Source organism: Podarcis gaigeae, assembly GCF_964106915.1.
Source record: "Podarcis gaigeae genome assembly, chromosome: 1".
In the NCBI taxonomy this organism is placed as follows: domain Eukaryota; kingdom Metazoa; phylum Chordata; class Lepidosauria; order Squamata; family Lacertidae; genus Podarcis; species Podarcis gaigeae.
In genome coordinates this window covers 92,953,852-92,976,363 of record NC_139678.1, presented here as the reverse complement: position 1 = coordinate 92,976,363, position 22,512 = coordinate 92,953,852, and the positions used below count along the sequence as shown (strand labels likewise).

At 39.5% G+C, this 22,512-nt stretch overlaps 1 protein-coding gene across 19 annotated transcripts in view; it reads right to left on the bottom strand.

Annotated features, from left to right (window-relative positions):
* The window catches only part of KALRN (kalirin RhoGEF kinase), a 523,049-nt gene that overhangs the window by 162,835 nt on the left and 337,702 nt on the right, over nucleotides 1-22,512 (bottom strand). For all 19 annotated transcript variants that reach the window (XR_014560170.1, XM_083722227.1, XM_083722230.1 and 16 more), the window contains 4 exons: nucleotides 16,636-16,805; nucleotides 11,771-11,945; nucleotides 8,535-8,730; nucleotides 6,571-6,737 (listed from right to left, as the gene is read on the bottom strand). Coding sequence is in view for 18 of the 19 variants with exons in the window: in XM_083722227.1 (XP_083578353.1) it covers nucleotides 6,571-6,737; nucleotides 8,535-8,730; nucleotides 11,771-11,945; nucleotides 16,636-16,805 (708 nt within the window). In the remaining variant the exon portion in view is untranslated. The remainder of the gene's footprint in view (nucleotides 1-6,570; nucleotides 6,738-8,534; nucleotides 8,731-11,770; nucleotides 11,946-16,635; nucleotides 16,806-22,512) is intronic.

Genomic DNA, 22,512 nt, shown 5'->3' with positions numbered 1-22,512 from the left:
TTAATGTTATTGTGTATTTTAAGTATGTGTTAATTTAATAGAAGCCATTTTGGGATATAAGTAGTATACATATAATAATAAGCATTAATAATAACGGTGCAGCACCAATATAAACAAAAATGTTTATGTTAGGAGAAAAACGCACAGAAATGTTATCAATTTGCATTCAGACTTTTAAAGAAATTGCTAGCTGAACTTACGATTGGAAAAATAAGAACCTGAGAGAAACCAAAACTGATTTGTTAACTCATCCTTAAATACACCACAAATAATAGGTAACAAAGCAATGACTTCAAAAGCCCTTTTAGCATTAACCTCATAAATTTGGATCTTAGGATGTGGCTGGAAATCAGCATTTATATGCATAAATAATATGTATCTGCATTACACAAAATGCTTGTTAGCTCGCGCAGGCTCCTATGGTGTTAACATGCATTTAACAAGAAACTATGTATATAGATTAATGCATTCCCCAGACACTTCTCTGATCACCACTTTCAATGAAGTAACAGATATGCCTATTATCTCTAAATGCACAGACAAACTAACAAAGGCAGTAACCTTTAGGCAGATATTTCATCCAAATTGAAGATTTTATCAGTTTTTGGAGACATTAAATATCTCAGGATTTAAGTGGAGCATGAAGACCCATAGAAAAGCACTAAATAATTTTCTTTTTGATGAAAAAGCAGAATAATGCTGTGGAATGCCCAGAGTCAAGTCAGCTCCTGCAGACGGAACAATTTCAATATAAGCAGGTTTTCAAGAACTGTAATTGCTCTTGCTGCAATAACTGGTTTTAATTCTGACTTTCTCTGCACCGATCTAAGGGCCAAACTACACATGATGCTTATGACACATGAAGGGCCAAACTACACATGATGCTTATGACATACTTTGCCCTTGAGTTCAAGCTTTTGGTTTCATAAATTGCCAGTGTGGGAGTCTGATCAAACCCTTTAACTCTTTGCTTCCCTCACCGCAATCTTGATCTGTATAAGCCCTGCCTACCCCACACCAACAATTTATATAGGGGGGAAGTTCCTACTGAGACAAATTGAATGCCCCCAAAAATGGGTATTGCAGATGTGGGACCCCTCATTGAGACTGAGACCATGGTGGACAGCAAAGGGATCTGATATGCCAAGGTCCTGATATGGATTTGGCCATTCATTATAGCACTTTGTGCAGGAAGAAGTTTACACTCTTGGGCAAACTATGTGATAAACATCACACATAGTTTGGTCCTCATTTCTACTGAAATAGCTACATATTAGAACAATGCCTCCCTGGAACTTATGGTGGAAAATAATTTTACACCAAAAAACTTTATCAATATCATCATCATCATTTCAGTTTATATTTCAGTTTTCTACATATAGCATCCAAGGTGGCTAACAACAATCATAACAAAAATCAGTTTTTTAAAGAACATCCAGTAATAGTATGACAAAACCAACGAGAACACATAAAAACTTGTAAAGATGAGAAATAAACCCAAAGTAAAACACCAACAGGTTAAAGGCCTTTTTTAAAAAAAGAAAGGTATTTGCCTAATGGCTGACTAACCCCTTAAAAAAGACTAGGCAGGAATTTCAAAGGTGCACCAGTCTCAGCTATGCAAAACCACTCCTTGCCACTGCTGAAATCTGGGCATCCAGGCTCATTGACACAACCAGGCCGAATCTCTATTCCCTGATCTGACATTCTAGGAAGCACTAAATTTTTGACACTTCAGTGCCTCAGTTTTGTACTGCAATATTTCACGTCATGGTATTCTTAGACCTCTATTTTTGATCTGGTTTGCAGATGAAAGACTAAGCAGTCAAAGATGCTATAAAGGGACAGAACTGGAAGTAGTCAGAAGTAGCTGTGTGTGGGGTTGGGGGGGACAGACATATTTGGTGGCAGCCCAAGCAAAGTCTTCCATTTGAAGAAAGTGGAAAACTACTGGACCGGACAGTTTGGAGAAACAAACAACTAGATGATATGGTAGATAATGGTAGAAGGCACACCCTTAATTATCTCTCTGTGTCTTAGCATAAGAGAATGTGAAAAACCAGCCACCTATTTTATTAAGTATTCTACAGAGAGAGTCAGCCCCCATACACATTACACATTCTTTATATCCAATTACTCCAAGTTTCAACTCATTGCCTTAACATCCAAGCCAATGGCATGTACTGTTGAAAAAAGAAAACTTTCCTAATGAGAGAGGGAAGAAAAAAAACAATTTCAGACATTTCCAAGCATCATTATGTTAAAATGCAACCACATGTAGGCATTCTAGAGCTCTCCAGACTTTCTACTGTATCAGCAAAAGTTGAGTTGAGTAAGCACCAGGTACTGGTTGGTGGCAGCCCACTCTTCCTCTAATTCTAAAAGCAAGGGCAATTTGGTAATGGATTTGAGACCATTCATCGTCTCAGATGCTCTAAAGTGAAAGGGAAACCCATTTGGATCTGGACTGGAAACGAACAACAGGCCAAAATCAATATAAATTCCAATTTCACTAAGTGATTTTGATTATGACTCATCCCACAGGAAGCCAAATCCAGCCGCTTTATGACAGGGCAGTGATATATTTAAACCCAGCTCTTTCCAGGGAAAGCTATAGCTGTAATAATTCACAGGTTAATAATCAATTGACTTTTAAAGTATTCAGCTGAACAAATAAAATGTGTTTTCACCATGGGCTTGCTGTAAAGCATTGGAGTGAGAAAGGCTTCCCAATAACATTAAAGAAACTCTAAAGAAACTCTAATGAACCACAGCTGTTAACATCTCTTTTGAAACAGTTTGAAAGTTCACTCCTAAATCCATGTACACTTTGTTTGGGCTTTAGATTACTCTGCACAAGTTTGTAGATGGTTGGAGCACACTATGGAAATAGCATGACTCATTCTGCATCTTTTAAAACAATAATTCCTTTAAAATGAAATTTTGAGGGAATATTTTAAGGCAGATAATATATATTGGTATATAGATAGTTTTCCAAGCAAGAATAAGAATTAAAATCAGAAAGGGAAAGGTTCAGAATGAGTTACAGATACAAACAAGCGCCATAGATTTTCCTAATAGTCTTATGACCACTGTAATGTCTTCCATGTGGAGCTGCCCCTGAAGACAGTCTGGAAGCTTCGACATAGTTTTAAATGTGAAAACATTGTTTTCAACAGGTGATTGTATTACACTAATCATATTACTCCAGTGTTACAAAAAAGGCTGTTAGTTGTCAATATGTTACAAGGGTGTAAATGTTTCTATTCCTCTGCTTCCCAGTCTCCTCTTGGCTGACAGTAGGCTGATTATTAAGGTCATGATACATCAGGGGCAGTTTCAACAACTGCCTCTGATTGGCAGCAAGAGCAAGCAAAATGGAAGTTTAGGCCCTACAAATCTTTTCAGCGTTTGAAGCACTAGAAACCGCAGCAACTGATTTTTAAAAATTGCCTGAAGTTTAAGAAATTTTGTAGTGCTCCTGACTAGTGATAAGATCATGGGGAGAAAAAGCGCAGATAATAGAGGAGCCCCTTTGGTTGATTACTGGAAGCCCTGTCCACAGTGCCTCTGATTTTCTGATGTATTTGAACACCTCCAACAACCAACACCATTTGCTGATAGCTTGAAAATCACTTTATAAAGTAAAAGCTGATATTTTAGCGTTCTCACATTGGCTTCTAGAATTTATACTGCTTGGGAGCACATGATCACACTAGCTTGTTGAGAAAGTTATGAAGTATGAGGCTGCGCAGTGGTGCATAGGAAACGGAAACCAAGTGGAACTTGAGTGAAGCAACCACACAACCACTTTATGGCTACTGGACAATTCATGGATCAGTGGATCCTGCCAATTTACCTGATACTTCAAATTTTCCACATCCATTGGCCCACACAAGCAGCCACATATATATTTATTTTATTATTAATTTTAAACACATTTATATACTACTTTTTTGCTTCAATGGGAGGCACTCAAGGCAGCATGTGACAAAATAAAATCCATTCTGTCATATGGACAGTGCTGTTCTATTTCCAGAAACAAACTCTAGACATTTTCCTGGTTATGTTTGCTAAGTAATGAAAGAAACCTACTTCAAACACACACACACCAGCAATCTGCTTTCTTCCAGCTCCCTACTCAGCAGTAACATGTGTCTAGTTCTCAACAAATTTTTTTTTACCAGTAACAAAATGTTCCATTTCTGTGTATCAGAGAATGCTATGGGTTATTAACATTTGTACGAATATTTGCAGTTTCACAGCAACTGTGTTCAGTACTTTACCTCGCTGAAAATACTTTCTGAATACTTGTTCCACTAGGACAACTTTGCTCGTAATAAGAAGAGAACATATCCTACTGGGCAGAACAGAACAATGTGTCTCAACCAAACAATGTGTATGCTTTAAAAACAATGAAATGGTTTCTCAGAAAAGTGCACTATAGAATCATAGAATTGGAAGGGATCCCAAGGGTCACCTAGTCTGACCCCCAGCAATGCAGGAATCTCAACTAAATCATACATGACAAATGGCCATCCAACCTCTGCTTAAAAACCTCCAATGAAGGAGAGTCCACCTCTCATGGGAGTCTGTTCCGCTGATGAACAGCACTTTACTGCAGAAAGTTATTCCTGATGTTTAGTTAGAATCTCCTTTCTTGTAACTTGAATTCATTGGTTTGGGTCCTACGCTTCAGAGCAGTAGAAAACAAGCTTGCTCCGTCTTGAAAGTGTCCATACTAAGCATCCCCAAATATTTCTTTTTTTTTAGAAATATTTTTTATTTTTATTTATTAATAACAATCCAATGGAGGCCACATTAATACAACACCAAATCATACCAAATCATAATATAATCAAAAGATCCAATTAATCAGTTCTGAATTCAGCATTTTTGTATGACTTCCCGTGTTCTGGCTATTAGGAGTTGATGTTATTCCTTGGTCCTGTACCAATTCTCTTAATTAGTCCAAATACAACAATTCCGATCTTGATCCTTTATTTTAACAGCCACTGGTGTGATGACTTTCGTTCGTATTTAGCAAATCCATATCCATTAACTTGCAAAGGGAATTTATTTCTTGCAGTTTTCTGTGTGAAATATTTGTTTACATTCTTCTTTTCCTTCATGTTGTAATCAATCAATCATCTTCAACATTGCCCCTCCCTCGAGAACTTAATTCTCATTATGCCACAGCTTCCATTTTGCCTTTCTAAAACCGAAAGTATTCCAGCGTCCGGCAGTGACTCCTGGTTTGCTTCCCGCTTTTAGTCCTTTCCAATCTACTAACAAGCTGGTGTCTCACCAAAACCAGAGTTAGAGCCCTCTTTAGTAGGCAATGTCACAAATCATCACAGTATTTCACACAGTCTATTCTTTCCAGAACTCCATAAAGAAAATTATAGTTCTTGTTGAATCCCTCTTGCATTCCATATATAGTTGTAATCCATTAGTAATTTTATTCCATTAGTAATTAATTAATTCTTCTTCAGTGAAGGCTTGCTGAATCATAGCAAACAAATATAATGTAAAAAGAGAGCAAAGCCTTCCCCTTCACTTACATAGCAATCCAATTACGACGACAGTCCTCTCCAGATCTAAACATTGGCACTCGGTGGCTGATTCATTTAGCGGGTTAGCTTTCTCCTTCATCCAGAGCACATCTGTTTCTTAAGTCCAAATTCATATCCATCTTAAAAGAAACAGAAGTACCTCCACTCATGGCGACCGCATTGGGGGGTTTCCAATACGTGCAGTGCTATGCACTCTGTGTCCCTGCTCTGCATTCCATCAGAGCGAGAGGCAGTTATTGGACGATCCGTGAGTGAAAGCTCCGCCTCGACCTAGGGCCTGCAAGGATAATTACTCCCAGATTATCCTTAATTAACTGCACGGCTGGTGTCCGCTATTGTGGGATCTGCAGTTCGCCATGGTGGCAGCGCCAGAAATCCATCCCAAATATTTCTTATCAGAAATTGTCCACAGTGATAAATTTAAGGTTGGTTTACAAAAGCAGTTAGATGGATTGAGGAGCTTTAGACTTAATTTTCCAAGCATGAAGGGCTTCAGTCAGGCCTGTCACCCATATCAAGCTGTTGAATGATGGAAAGCTGGACAGAAGAGGACCATGAGCAACACAAAATACCAATGCCCTGATCCAATTCAAGATTACTTTGGGTACTTGAGCTGTTACCCGTGGTACTGTCTACTGCACAATTTAATTTGTCCTACACAAAAAGAGGTCTAGAAACCTGCTTTTGAAAACTAAACCTTCTCATGATCTCAGCCTCTGTATTAGATATTAAAGTCCATGCTTACATCAGAAACATGCAACATCTGCAAATCAAGATATTACTTTCTAGTGGAGATCCTATAGAACGAGCAACAAAAGTTTTTTCAAATAAAATAAATGTGGAAGCTGCCAATTCATGTTGTTTTTGAGAAAAAACTAAGCTAAATACCACCCAGGGAGTTTAACACTTTCAATATGTCGCAGCTCAGCATGTCTTCCAGAAACATTTAAGCCAACACAAAAACAGACTAATGACAATGGTGAAGAGCTCTGACCTGCTTGACCTCTGCCTGCAAGTGTCGGAGCTGAAGGCACTGCTCCAGCCGCTTGTGCGTCTGATCAGCATTGAGCTCCAGCTCATGTTGCTTCTCATGAAGAAATTCCAGCAGTTCTTGCACTTGTGTTGCTAGATCAATGTCTTTTTCACAGATCAATTCAATGCCTGTAATGAAAAAAAATTCCTCAGATGGAACAGTGGACCTGCTCCTAACAAAAGGAAAAAGGTAGTAGCCTGGAAAAGTGCTGTGACTTGTAACAACCACCTGAACTTTTCTGTTGGTAATTTATTGTAGATAAACCCATTCACATTTACAGATGCCTTGTGAAGCACCAAGAAATCAGTTTGCTAGTTGCTCAAATCTAACGTATCTGCAGCTGGTGTCTGGATAGGAAATGTGTTGTGCAGCTACCAAAATGTTATTCTTCCAGCTGCAGCTTCTCTTCCCCATGGCCGTCTGAAGCAACAGTTTTGCAGTGAGTAATTGCTCTCAGCCTTTCAGGGATGCAATGTTTAACTAAAGAATATGGATTACTTTTAAACTTAAGGTGAAGAAAAAGCCCTTTCTGTCTCTTGTACACCACTGATTTTATTAGAAAGAGAGAGCACAGAATTACTGAAATTCACAGTAAATATCCTTTGGATTTTGGCACATTATAAGAGAGGATTATACTTCTCTTTCATACTACATAGCAGAAAAGAAAGAGACAGAGCCAAAGAAAAATTAACCTTTTTATGTTCTGATCTCAGGCTCGTGGGTTCAATGTGACCATTTATGTGTTGCTTTGTTCAATGCTAAGGACAAGAGTCTTGGTTTGCAGTCAAGAGGAGGTACACTCTGCCCACCACATGCTCTCAAACGTTTTCTTAGGATCCAGACTCCAAGTAAAGGACCATAAAAAGCATAGTATATAGAAAGGTTCTACATTCAAACCCAGTTAAAATTTCCCTGTGATTTAGGAAAATAAATCCACCCAGCAAAAACATTAATGAATCACTATTTTACCTAAGACAATACATTCAAAGCAACAGAAAAAGTAGTTCTGTTAATACCAGCATTTTAAGAAATCCCAGTTTTGTCATCGTATATGTGGCTTAAAACTGTTTGACATGTGGCAAGACAGAAAGGCCAAATCATTCATCACAGGAAAGCCAGCTGCCCTTTGATATCCTAGGCCCTTTACTGATTGCCACTGATGAGTTATCACAATCAGAAATACACCAGCCGTGTGTGTGATTGAAAATTGTGAATGCAGCCAGATCAAAGACATGTAGCGAAGTCAAGCATACTAAATGCAGGAAAAGTCCTGAGGACACAACACCATATGCAGGCTAATTATAACAAATGTGTGCTATATCTGGCATTTAAAAAGAACCTTCCTCCCAAAGGGGAGGATAGATTACCATGCCCTGAATGTGAAGTTCAAGAGCCATTCTATCTTATTTAGTAATGAAGATGTTATTTTGTTTGGGCCCAGATTTTCTACTGATTTTCACTTCCATGCAGTTTTCAATACCGCAGGTTTACAAGACCACATCTCCCAAGATGGCTATGTTTCATATTGCCTCTGCTAGCACTTTAAGCAGCTGGAGAAGTTGTAAGTGAAAAAAGATCCCCTGGATAGGCAGGAACATTCACTTACCTCCATTGTGTAACTAACTGGGCTGTTAGTTAGTTTAGAATTAACTAACTGGGCTGAAGTATAAACTACATAAGCTCTCTGTATGACTCCCAAGCACAAATCCCATGGAAACAGGGCAGGTATGGAACAGCAGAAACATCTTTCTGATTTGAACTTTACCCAGCTTCAGTGTTTGTGTGTACTCCAATAGTGCTAGGCTTCACTTAATTTCTCTTGGTTGTTTTATTTCCTCGAGAATACCTCTTGTAGATGTGAAAGCATGCTAACATGAGCCTTAAGGGATAAAACTGGAAAGTACAAATAAATGTATGTCACTTGCCTGAAGCTTGGACTTCCATGATGTACTGGTGCAAATCTTGCCCTTGCTGGATGACCTCAAAGGTCATGTTGTTCATTGCCAGCTTCCGCTCTGTGTGTCTCTGCAGGCGCTGCTCTGCCAGGGTCAGGTCCTCAGTATTGAAATCATTCATTTGCCTTAGCAAGTCCTCATTCCAGGCATCTAACTCAGCTGTTACCTTCAAAGTAAAAACAAGCAATACAGAATAAGCATTATAAGCCATCAAAAACATGGTTACTGAGAAAAATAATCTAAAAGTGCTTTGTTCTTTTCTGTTATATCAGTCTATATTTCACAGCCCAGCAGTTTTAACTGGTTATTATATAAGATACAATGGTGTTTGGAAGCAAGACATGTTTTTCAGAAGTGCATAAAATAAAGATATATAATGTTTATGATATTGCATAAAGCAAAATGATGTAATATTTATTATACCAGAATCTTAGAGGTAAGATTGGACTGGAAGTTGTGGGTAATTGAACAAATTGCCCAGATTGGGTATTTTCAAACATCACAAAATCAGTACAATTTAGCTGCCTATGAGAATAAATTATTATTTTATTAATATTATTATTAATTGAATTTACATACCACCCTATACCTGGAGGTCTCAGAGCCATTCACATAAAAGATAAATGGCTCTTCCTTAGGATAATTCTATTTTGCGAGAAGCTTAGCTTCATGTAAGTGGACATAGGGGATTGCAGCCTAATGATATTATCCAAGGTTTCAATGGAATGATAATTATTTTGTTTGCGTGTGTGTGTGTATAATAGGGTTGTAGATTTTAGCTGCTTTACAATTTTATTATGTGTACTGCTTAGAGAGCTCTTTAATTAAGTGGTTTATAAATATTTCTAAAGTAATAAATGGGGCTGATGAAGTGGAGACACTACAGCAGGGGTAGCCAGTATGGTGTTCTCCCCAACTGTTGTTGGACTCTACCTCCCATCATCCCTGATCTGTAACCATGCTGGCTGGGGCTGATGGGAGTTGGAGTCCAGCAAAATCTAGAGGGCACCATGTTGGCTAACCCTGGCCTATTCTTGTTTTATGAATTCATTGGTTCTCGCCATGTGGATAGTGGTATCTGATTGGTGAGCACTGCTGGAGTTTCTAGGGTTATTGTACACAGTTGCTTGGGGTAAAAGGGAAGGGTAAGTTGGGGAAGGGAAGCGATGACGAACGGAGGAAGCAACAACAATCTACAGCAACAACAAATTCACTCCTCTAACCATGTGTTGTAGCCAAGGTTTGTTATTGGCTGTTTGTGGTTAGTAGGGAAAGAGCTTCAGCACCAGTCCAGGTACAGACAACACACTAAGGACATAGCTCAGCCCATGACATGAGTCCTACAGATGTGTCATGGTAGTCTGATCCTGAGGAAGAATGGGAGAAGCTCAGAGAGCTGGACAACCCTGAGGAAGGTATTAGTGAGAAGGAGGACTCCAAGGAGTGTCAGAATCCAGAAGCAGCTGGTAATGTGGAGGATGGAGAGTAAGATCCAGGGGAGAGTCCCGGCAGATTAGCAGAGAAGTGTTCTGCTCCAGAGCCACTGGGCACCTCATGTCAGATCCCTCCTGTTGTAGCACCTCCTCCTATCAGTGATGAGGTTCCTTCAGAGGAGGAGGCTACTGAGGGTAAATCAGATGCTGAGTGCCAGCATAAACAGAACTTGCAAGCTGAATCCACCTGGAGGAGTGCCTCTTTGATTCTCCAGCCTCAAGACTCCTGCTGTTTGTTGCACTTAGTGCTGTGCCCACACATCCTTCAAAAGAAACGTGCAGGGGGCATGCCGCTTGTTGGAGCTAATCCTTTTGCACATCTACTGCACTATGGAACACTGCCTCGCTTATGTACTCCTCTGATTTAAGCATTAAAGTCTTTGGAAGAAAGTGACCTGGGAGTTCAAGTTCTTCATCTGGTAGTGAGGGCCATGACAGTGAAGTGCAATAGTAAAAAAAAAAAAGCCTAGGGAACAACAAAGCAGCTGCAAACTCTCCAGGAGCCAACACATTCTTTCTGTCCCAGTAAGCTGTAGTTCAACTTGCCATGTCATGTGAGCACTGACAATTTACAGTTCTTGGAAATCCAATCCAGAATAACAGTAGACAGCAAATGTGTGAGTGCTGCTTTCAATCAGCATCACTAAACCTGGGGTAGAAATTCATAGAGAGGGGATTTCAGAAGGCTGCTTTTACAGATCTTCCATCCCCCCTTGTTTGTTTCTGTTCTTGTTTTTTATGTTCTCATTTTTATATTGTATTTTTATGTTGTGAACTGCCCTGTGATGTTTGGATGGAGGGTGGTATGCAAATTTAATAAATAAATAATAGTAATAATGAAGAAACTGTTTGAATTGCAGGAAAAAGAATTCAGGCTCTCACAGGAGGCGTGTTACTGACAGTACTGTTGCCATAAAAGCCTTCCTTTTCTTCCTTCCTTTTTTAAATGTCTCTCCTGACACAGACAAGGCAGAGCACACACATGCATCCTGATTGAGTACCGTACAGCCAGCATGAAACATAGCACCCTTGTGCCCACTCAAATTCTGTTCCTATTGAAATCAAATCATTCTTTAATGGCAATGATAAATGAATATATATATATATATATATATATATATATATATATATATACTTCCTTAAATGCTTCACAGTTCAAATGTTGGGTTAAATTAATTGTATGAAGAACAGCTGCTCTAAGATTCATGCTGAGATTCATGAGGAGTATTTCCGTAGCAGGGAAGCGAGTAGAGTAGTCTTGCTCCCACAGGGTCCTGATTCCATGGGGCTTATTTCAGTAATTTCAAGGATAAACATTTTCAGAATAATAATAATAAATTCTTTTCCTGCACATGTTATTCTTCCCTGCCAATAATATCTGTTAATACTGTATAGTCCTATCATCTGAACATACAAATTCCCTCTTAAAGTGCAAACTGCCAAAAATAGGCCCATTATATATATATTCAGTTTGGGTTCTTTCCTTTATTTCTGAGGTTATTTTCCGTACTTGAGGTCTAGTAATTTTCAGTATTACTCTGAAAGTCAACTACAGAGTATACATTCTGGTCACATTGAATAAATGCATCTAAGGCTAGGAATTGACTTTCAAACATTATCATAAAACAAACAAACAAATTGATCGTCCATCTCTTCCCACCCCAATTTTCCTCAAAGGCTCTTCCCTTTCATAGTATTCAGTGGAACCCTTACCTCAATGGTGTACTGTTCAAAAATTCGGAGCTGAAGGAAAATGTCTAGCTTAATCTTTCTCTCATGAAAGAGCTCTTCCATCTGTACTTGGGCTTCATCAAGCTGCTGGAGGACAGATTCAATGTGGCTGATGGAACTATTGTGTGGCGTTTTATTGTTAGAGACTGCTGAATCCCTGTGGTAAAGTCAAAGATGAATGGTTAAAAATGCAGTGTTGAAAAAGGTAATAAGAAAGAATATTAAACATTCTCAGCTCTAAAAATAGCTGCAAAAGATTGAAGGAAGTTTTATCCAGGATTCACCTCGTTCAGTTGCTGAATGGCTGCATTACAGAATGCCTGCATTACACAGTGAATTATATGCATCCTTTCATATCTGGTGACATTATGACCTCTGTGCACCAACAAGGAGTTGGAGAGAAAGGAGAAGGGAGTGAATGGTGCATAAAGTTTCTTGAAGACTCTGACTAGTAATCGTCCTTGATTTTATTTCAATGAGCCCAATTCTCCCACCAATACTGCTTCTACTAGCATGCTGTGCACAACACTATTTGCTGAATTCATTCAAGTATCTGCCTATTTTTAGACTGCATCAGAATAAACTGTATATTAATATGCAGGGACTTGATATTTCTCATTATTTCCTACTTTTTAAAAAACCCTGAAACTTTATCATGTGGTCACAACAGGGAGCTCAAAACAACAACAAAACCGGAATAATTTCAATATATATATCAAAGTAGAGTGAATTAAATTATTACTTCAACAAACATTGCCATTTTTAATACTATGATAAACAAAACTTTTTTAAAAAAATAAATCACCACCAGAATAAGAAGATATGCACTTATCCTATGGTATCAGGTTTCGTTATGAACTCAACACACACCCACACCCAAAAAATTTTATTGGCAGCTGTGTGTGTGTGTGTGTGTGTGTGTATGCAAAGAGATGTGTGAGAGAGATATTACTTTCCACCATTAAATCTGTATTCATCTGAGGGGAGGGGAGAAGCATAGCACCATCTATTTTGTTACAATTGCTTGTAGGAGTATCACTAAGGAACACTAATGGAGTGTGTTGAGCAGGCCAAGTCTGCCCCTGCTGATGTTAATTTTGTATCGGGCAAAGTAGGTTGTTCTTCTTCCTGCAAAGTATTGCTAATTGCATCCCTCTCACTTTGCTCTATAGAATTTAATGGGACCCATGGACACTCAGAACTCTTATCTGCATGATATTGTCCTGGTGTTATGTCCCCTGCCTCAGGATCCCAGTTTTGACCAAAGGAAGACTCTGACTTGAGAAGGATCCCTCTGCACTCAATTCTACACTTCCTTGGCCTGAGGACATGGCTCTTCCATTATCCTCAGAGTCTGAGGTTGATTCCCACACAGCCTCTCCTACTCTTACGACCATGCAGGAGGATGCAAATGTGGAACAGGCTGTAGGCCCATTAAATATTGCAAACAGCTTCCCTGGGGGAGTTGTGCCACTGGAATATTAAGTTCTGCCAGTCTTTTTAGGGTTTCAGGAAAATATCTGCTGAGACATCTTCCTAAACTCAGCAGGGACCAGTGGGAGCTGCCCAAGGTCCTGATTTGACTTGCTTTGTCCTGCTTTACCCTGGATTGCAAGAGGTTCTGGTATTTGTTACCACTTCCACGGTGGGCCTGTAGCCCCAGCAGAACAGGACACTTAGGACCAATAGAACCAATTTATACCTTAGTGGTAGGAATGTGAGAGCAAATTTCAAGTAGTTTTTTTGGTTTTTTTAACCATGTTTCAATAATGCATGGATCAAGGGCAATGGCATGATTTCTGACCAGCTGATCAGTGCTAAGGGCAAACAGTTGCCATACCACTGCTAATAATATATCACATTAGATCTAAGCAGATGTGCTAATATTTTGTGGGGGTCCCAGTTACAAGCTGAAAAAGTGTATTTCAGCTATTTTCACATGATTTGTGAAAAGATAGTTTATCTTCTCCCACCTTCATGCCCAGTTGCAAGGGAAATTTGCAGTGGTGCTGACAGTCATTAGTGTTCTCCTGTCCACTGATTGCAATATCAAAAGTGAGAAACTGGCCTCCCTTTTAATTTAATTCATTTATTAAATATTTATAGATTTCTGCAACCAGTAAAAAAAGTTAAATAGCAGTGATATAGTGATATTAAAATAGAACAAAACGAGAAAAAAACTCAAGCATCTATACATACATGTGAACTCATATCACGCACACATGATGACATATATCTATCACATTGGGAACCTTTGCTGTGGACAATTACTCTCCACAGATGTTGTTGCAATGGACACAATTACTCTGCAAATACCAATGTTGTTTTGCTTATTTGGAGGAAATTGGCAAAACTAATTAAATACCAATCCAAATTGGGGAGGGGGGGAGAAGTTTATTTGCACAAAATGGCAGGCAGAAAGTATAATGGCTTTGCGACATGGTCCGCCAGTATTCAGCAATACAGACGGATAAAGGTGATTGATTCAGCATGAGGCCACACAAACCCACACTGCCTGGACTATAAGCTTAGCTGCTAGTAAGGAGATAGTGACAGAGAGTCTAAAAGGCAGAACATTTCCTTATATGGAAATTTAGGATGGGTATTCAGAAATGCAGTGGGTTAGCCAAAAACACCAGGAAAGGGGAAAGTTCACGTGCAAATAGCAACATTACAGATCTTGTGATAGCCTTTGCCAACCTGGTTCTGGGCTACAGCTTTCATCAGCCCCAGCCAGCACAGCTGTGTGGAGCGGAGCTGCAGTCCAAAACATCTGGAGGTCAGATGTTGGCAAAGGCTGATGTAGGTAAACAAGATCTGAGAAATATGAAAAGTAGGGGGGGGACCAAAGAGGGTGGAAACACAATAAATACCTGTCCCCAAAAGGAGAGAACAGAAACAGCTCCCTGGATTTTCACTGTGACTTAACAGTACAGAGTCACAGTGCACATCTGGGACGCAATGGTATTTCAGGCAGTTAACCAGAGACAGATTAATCTGTCTCTGCTTACTGCTCGGATGGTCCAACTAACCTTCAGCTGAGGCTTATCCTGGCTGCATTGAATTCCACCCTGGATTCATAGAAACCTGTCCCAATAAAGTTTAAAAGCAGGAGGGGGGGAGTTTCCTTTTGGGATGACACAGTTTTGTGCTTCCCACAAGGTCCTGACTACTCCAAAAGAGAAAAATAGCAAACATGGCTGAGAAGCAGTGAGATGGGGAAGGAGGCAAGGGTAGGTTTCATCTAAGGCTGAAGAAGTGCTCCTCCTGTAACCATCCATGAGTTTGGAGCAGTCTTGGAAATCAGAGGCATGGAACTGAAGAAGAGCACTGAACAGCCTGAGCAGGTCCCAGTTATATGAAAGAGAATGTCTGAAAGACATTGGCTCTGGCACAAAGTGTGATTTCATTAAAGCCAGCTGGATATTTATATGTTAATTAATTCAAGTACTCAGCCATTACAGACATATTATAAATTTCCTGCCTTATAGAGGCAGGGATATAACAAGGAGCCTTTGGCCAGTTAGAACTTGCAGTCAGATGACTACATACTCCTCATGAGGAAAGGTGGATCCACTTCTTAGAAAGCAAAAAAGTAAATTGAATGGTGGGAGGGTGATTGCTGCAGACTGCCTCTTTTTACTGCACTGTGTTAATTAAAATCGAATAAGGGTTGACTTGCATTACACATGGTAGATGTTATGCTAAGTTCAATTCACAACAGTGGGCATGCTGTGGTGCAAGAGTGGACACCATCAACCATTCTGCCACCCTTTATGCACATGTGCACTTCTGTGCCCCCATGACTCAGCCATGAAAATGGTGAGAAAGCACTGTATGTTGGAATACCCAAATTTCATCACATGAATGGCAGTGGCACGATGTATGAAAACCACAGGAAAATTACAGCACAAACACTCTTCTCGTTCTCCAGGTTAACAGGGTTGAAAACAGATTTTTTTCTGGAAGCAATTATCATGAAAATTAGCACTAAACTTCCACTAGATTCTGCTTGATTTCTAGGAGTGGCTTTTACATATCTATGAAAGATCACATGAAACACATAAATTATCAGGAAAGGAAATGTCATGAAAATGGAAACAAGTACTGTCTGAATACAGGCCTAGTCACACCAAAATATATTATTTATTTTATTATTTTCATTCATCCATCACCTCTTAGCCTGAGTTCTCTAGGTGATGTTATAGCTGGTGATGCTATAGCTGGGGTTCTCAGGTCAATGTACTACTTAAACAGACAAAAAGAAAGTAAAACATAAAATCAGACCAACCAGACAGATATAAACTAAAACATCCATCAAAACTAAAATTAAGAGAGTTAAAACACCTCACGAGGCACAACACACAACCATGATGATAACAGCAGACACTCTGTTGCCAGTAGCAGGCACTATGTGATGATACGAATACTCGACATGCAAACACAAAACTCCTGCAGGAAGTAAAATATTGCATTCAGTGTTATTTGAATCTACGCGTTTTGCTCAGTAGCTGGCAGACACTGCCTAGCAGGAGTAAGCAAATAAATCACCAGGTCCCACTTCATAACAGTTTAACCATATTCTGTAAATATCTACTTCAAAAATATTTATACAGTAACCATTTAATCATACTCACTTTACCTTATCTACAATTCTTCTCATCCATTACACACAGTGGCTCAAAGTGATTTAAGACTATTTTTACCAGTCTCTACAAATCATTCCTTGCAGTTTCAATAAAATAAAATATTCTGAATCGTAGCAGGGCAGTGATTAATTCTCACATTAAATTCTAAGTTATCCTGCCTCTGTTCATTGTGCCTCTGATGCAGTGTGATGAACTTACCTGAGCTGCTGGATTAGATCTTCACCTTCTTTGATTACATTGAGGGTTGCATCGAGGGTAGCTGTTTGCTGCTGCTGGAACTGCTTAATGAGTTCTTGAACAGCATCCACTGAGTCAGCACAAACATCTTCCAAGAGCTCCTTCTGCAGGTCTTCCATCCATGTCCATAGCTGTAAAGGAGGAAAAGAACACAAATGGAAGGGCATGGAGTGGGGAGGGGGAGGGAAAAGTGGGAGGGAAGTGGGGGAAGAAAAAGGAAGAGATTGAGTTTTAACCCTTTAATCCTCTAAAGCCAGCTCAAAGAGTATTAATCAGAGTACTACAAAGCACACCATGTCAGATGCTAAAGGACACTGAAAATTACATGTATTGAACAACCAATATATTAGATGAAGTAATCTGAAATCTCATATTAAAATGAATGCACAGTATGAGCACATATGGAATGGGCTATAATTTACTGTCTTTTTATCAAGAAGATAACCCAAATGTTAAAATACTGGTAGGTATATAATACCCCACCCACCTGTATGAATACTAGATTCCAGTTCTCATATAGACTGTGAGCATATCATATTCTGAAATGTATGGAATATTAAGGTGTAATGAAGGAAAGCAGATGCCAAAATCTTTGTGGTTAACTTTCAGCTATTTTCTGTTTCCTTTGTGCAGAAGCTTAGCTTATGATCAATCTTCTAAATATTAACACCATAAAATAATAAATTCACTCCTCTGATTTTACAAGCAGAATATATGTCTCATTAACATATCTTACCTGAATGTGATACACATTATATGATCAACCTATGAAGGAGAATGTTACTCCTTCAATCAGAGCTGGCTTGCCTATGCTTAGGGGGTGAAGCACCTGCTTCAGGCGGTGCTGTGCCCACCCCACCGCAGCAGAACTTGGAGGAGCACCCAAGTTCCTGCAGAGTTTGGCAAAAGCATTGGGATGCAATGGGCAGGGCCAACCTTTTCCCTCATTAAAGTTAAGGGATCAATGACCATTAGGTCCAGTCGTGGCCGACTCTGGGGTTGCGGTGCTTATCTCGCTTTATTGGCTGAGGGAGCCAGCATACAGCTTCCGGTCATGTAGCCAGCATGACTAAGCAACTTCTGGTGAACCAGAGCAGTGCACAGAAACGCTGTTACCTTCCCACTGGAGCGGTACCTATTTATCTATTGGCACTCTGACATGCTTTCGAACTGCTAGGTTGGTAGGAGCAGGGACTGAGCAATGGGAGCTTACCCCGTCACAGGGATTCGAACCACCGACCTTCTGAACGGCAAGTCCTAGGCTCTGTGGTTTAACCCACAGCGCCACCCACGCCCCTCTCTGCTTTTGAAAAACAAACTTCAGGACTTCATGCCGCATATACGTATGCATGCCCCTTAGTCTTTTGTAATGCACTTCCCCAAAACCTACTGTGGCCAGTGTGGCAATCAGAAAACCATTTGGAAACTGCTGCCCTAAAGAGTCTGTAACATTCTTGTGGCCATGTCAGCCATGCTTTTGCCAAAGTCATTTTCAAACACGCAGCATAAATCTGACGTGTGAAGATTCCTCCCCTCGCCAAACATAATAAATGTATTGATTACAATTCTACCCTACTATCCCATTGCCCTTGAGGAAATTAAATAATGAAGTTTATTTTTCTCTCCAACAGAGTCCAGATTGATTCAATAATTCAAAGCTAACTAGTTATTTGTCCAAATTGTTTAGTATACAGAAAGCTGTTCATCCTTATGATGAGGTATGTGAAAAATGATAGACAGCCCTTAACTCTCACAGCCTGCACAAAAGCTACCTAAAACATATGGGACTGTTCTTTGAGGAAACAGTGCAAAAATTGTATCAAGAGAGACCTTATAAAGGTTCCCCTCAATATAAATAATTTCCACCTCAAATCAGATTGGCTATTCATCCAGGAGCTTTATTCTCTCTCTCTCTATTCATTCATTCATTCATTCATTCATTCATTCATTCATTCATTCTATTTTAGCCCTGCTTTTCAAGCAAGTATCACTTACGAGTGGCTTGCCATAATTGAAAAGCACCATAAAGTTGCAAAATAAATTTTTAGTGATGCATCCCCCTTCTGTGGATATACATACCTTCTGATTGTGGTTTTCATATTTGCTGCTTTGATTATGCACTGTACTATTGGGTTTTAATATTTGTAATATTGTATTGATATATTATTTTATTATATTTATTATATTTACTAGTACAGTGCTAACTTGGGTTACAGATGCTTCAGGTTACAGACTCCGCTAACCCAGAAATAGTACCTCGGGTTAAGAACTTTGCTTCAGGATGAGAACAGAAAGCATGCGGCTGTGTGGCGGCAGCGGGAGGCCCCATTACCTAAAGTGGTACCTCAGGTTCAGAACAGTTTCAAAACAAATTAAGTTCTTAACCCGAGGTACCACTGTACTGTAAATGAGTGATTTATTTTGTTTTTAAATGAGGAGTGGTCTACACATGTAATAAAATAAATAAATGAAATATTCATGGTAAATATAGGGGGAAATCCCACAGCTACTGATATTTCTTCCCACTGGTGTATGGGGTTGTACATATGGGATATTAATGTATAAATATGTGGTAAGAAACTTTGGAGATGTAGATTACACATCTGGCTATCATACAGTAGAATTAAGGACTCAATTTGTATACCACAGGGAAAAGCAGCACTGAAGTGATGGTGATACATTATAGAAGTCATGTTAGTCCTAGAATGGAGAAGGAGGAAAACAAGTTTGAGAAAAGAAAATGATAAATTCAGTGCAAAGACTAAGATTTGCTCTCAGCTTGTTATTTTCATGTGATATACATCTAAAGTACTACTACAGATGATGCAAGCTGAACTCTTACGCATTTGCAATATACTCAAACAAATCAGGTCAAGATAGCATCAGAATCTACATTAACAGTGTTTATTCCTAGTGCATGACCTTTTACAACAAGGATTTGCATATTAGAAAACTATTAAACTGTACATCTTCATTGACTCAGAAGGTTTTAGTCCCCTGGTCTTCAGTTATGCCTGCAAAACCCCATTACAAATAATCTGTGCTGTTAATAAGATTGAAATTGTTTCTGAAATATTTTTAATCAAAATGTGATTTTTGATCAATTCACAGGATTCCCATTCATGTCCCAAGCAAGCCACAAACAGTAGGCAAAAAACAAACCATGGTTACCACAAGCCAGGGTTTGGATATAATGACAAGGTAGATTCTAGTTCTAATCTTCTGACAGCATAGCAGCTGTAGGAACAGTGAGGGGAGTGAAATTCAAGCTTTGCAGTGGTGTGTACCAGCTCAGTGTACAGCTACATTAAGCCATAGTTTATGTGTAATACGGGGACACATGACAACTTTTAGTAGGTAAAAGATACCCCAAATTTGTAAGTAAACAATTCAAAAGTGATGAGTTGATTGGAATTATTATGTCATGAATGGAACCTAGTGTTTCAAGTCTAAAAAGCATTGAATCAAAGTAGATTACGGCATTCAGTCTATGTACAAAAAGAGCAAGTAGAACTAGGCATCGCAGCACCTACTCAGTGGCTTTAAGTAAACTGAGGAGGCAGTAATAGTACTGCCTATTTAACACAGAGGGGCCTGGTAGCATATGGGATGAGGCTTAGTGCAGTCTTCTGGGCCACTTTAGACTTTGTCTTATCTATTCTGTGGCTTCCAGTGCATTCCTCTCCAGCACAAAGCCCTCCAGAGAGCCAAGGGAAGTATTTCTGTCTGCTATGTGCACAGATTTGGGTTAGGTTCTAAAAGACGGAAGACAGAAGAAGGGAGGTCAAGTACAGGAATCTCCAAAGCAACTATTTTGCATGATAAGTTGCACAAAAAGAGGAACCAAGCCTAAGACAACAATTACCGTATATAAGGCTAGCCAGGCCCTTGTCTGCTTTGGCAATAAATCTGCTTCTGCTAGGCTGATGAGCTACCATTATCTGGGTAGTACTAACAGAATAAAAGACCACACAAATATTTCCTTCACAGCCACCCTACTGGCAAAGAAAATAAGGAGCCCGAGTCCTGCTGTCAGATTCTCTGATTCAAGCTTTCCAACACCTTGCAAGAGGATTCTGGACCTACCCTGGAAACGGTTTCACTCTAGCCGACAGTTCTTGGGCAAAACAAGCATCGATCTCACAATGTAAGCTAATACAAAACAAAAAAAATTCCTTCCAGTAGCACCTTAAAGACCAACTAAGTCAGTTCTTGGTATGAGCTTTCGTGTGCATGCACACTTCTTCAGATACACTGAAACAGAAGTTTCCAGACCCTTCTATATAGTGAGAAGGTGGGGAGGGGTATCACTCAGAAGGCTGGTGGGAATGGGTGATTGGCAGATAGCTGTGTGGACACAGGGGGCAGGGGGTGGCTTCAGGGATGATCACCCTAGCTGCACCCCATTATTGCCACTCCAGTTACCCTCTATGAGCTGAGGGGGGGGGGACTGCTGAAGAGAAGAGCATTCTGAACTTATTGAGACTTTCCATGCATTTTAGAACCCCTAAGTTCTAAAAGGTACAGAAGTTTGTCCTCCAACCCATGGAAGGCAATTGGCATGGAGACAGAGGGACAGAGCTAGTGCTCCTGTCCCCACAGCACACCCACCTACCCACCCACCCAACATGCCAGTTTTAACACTGAATCAGTCTGCCTGAAGAGCGCAACAGTTACTGCTTATTTTTAAGCCGTGATAAGTTGACAACAGAATGTGTGCTTCTAAGAGTTCCAGCACCCTGCATTGAAAAGGAAGTGATTTATTAGACTGTCTGGAAGGAACCATGAAGTTCCCACTCTTTTTGCTGCTTTGAAACATTCCACAAATCCTTAGTCAAAGGATGTAATTTCTCCAGCATCTATGTATTTTCCTTCTGCTTTGTATTTTCATTAGCTAAACATGACACAGGTCATAATCCTGATAGATCTCCAAGTGCTTTATGTGACTTCTTCACCACTGTCCTGGAATTTCAAAAGTAAATCATTTGTGACAATTCTAAACCATTCTGCAAAAACTTTTTAAAAGGTTAAACAAAACATCCTACCAAACCTCACTGAATCAACCAATTTTTCTTATTTTGTACAAGCTTAAAATTTCAACTTTGTACTTGATAAAATAACACCATCTTGATGCCTTTGATGAAATAAACCATTTCTACAGCATCATCTCTACACCAAAGGCCTAAAGACCAGCTGGCATAAAGGAAAGTAGATGTAAAAAATTATACACATCAATAAGGGTAAGATAGCTTATGCATAGAACACTGCATTATCCTTTGGAATAACTTGCAAATGTTATGCTCTAGACAGGCTGAATTAAAATCATGAAACCTATGGGCAGTCCATATTAGTTGTACTCTTTTTGTACAATTTTCTCCCTTAACATGCTCAGTGCATTAATCTAAAAGTGTATTGCCTAGGAGTCTCAGATCACAAGGGTATGTCTCCCACCCTTTCCTCCTGCCCTCAAACATTTGAAACTTCCAAATGATATAAATTATACTCTCACATTATTCTTAGGTTCCTGTGACTGAAAGCCAGCTCCTCACTCCCTTGAACAAGTTCCTTTTTCTAGACAACTTCCCCTACCCAAGAGAGATTAAGAACCTAACAGGTAAACACTAGCTAACCAGATGGTTAAGTTTTACCTTCCCAGTATCTTCCTTATCTCTCTGATCTACAAAGTAAAATCACCAGACAGTAAGCAGCACACTTCAGGAGAGACAAGACCCTGCCAGAGTAACAGTAAAGAAGAGCTGTACATTTCCAAATGGCAGTTATGAGCCCACACATATTCCTCAACAAACTATTTAATATTAAGCAATTTACAACAGACAA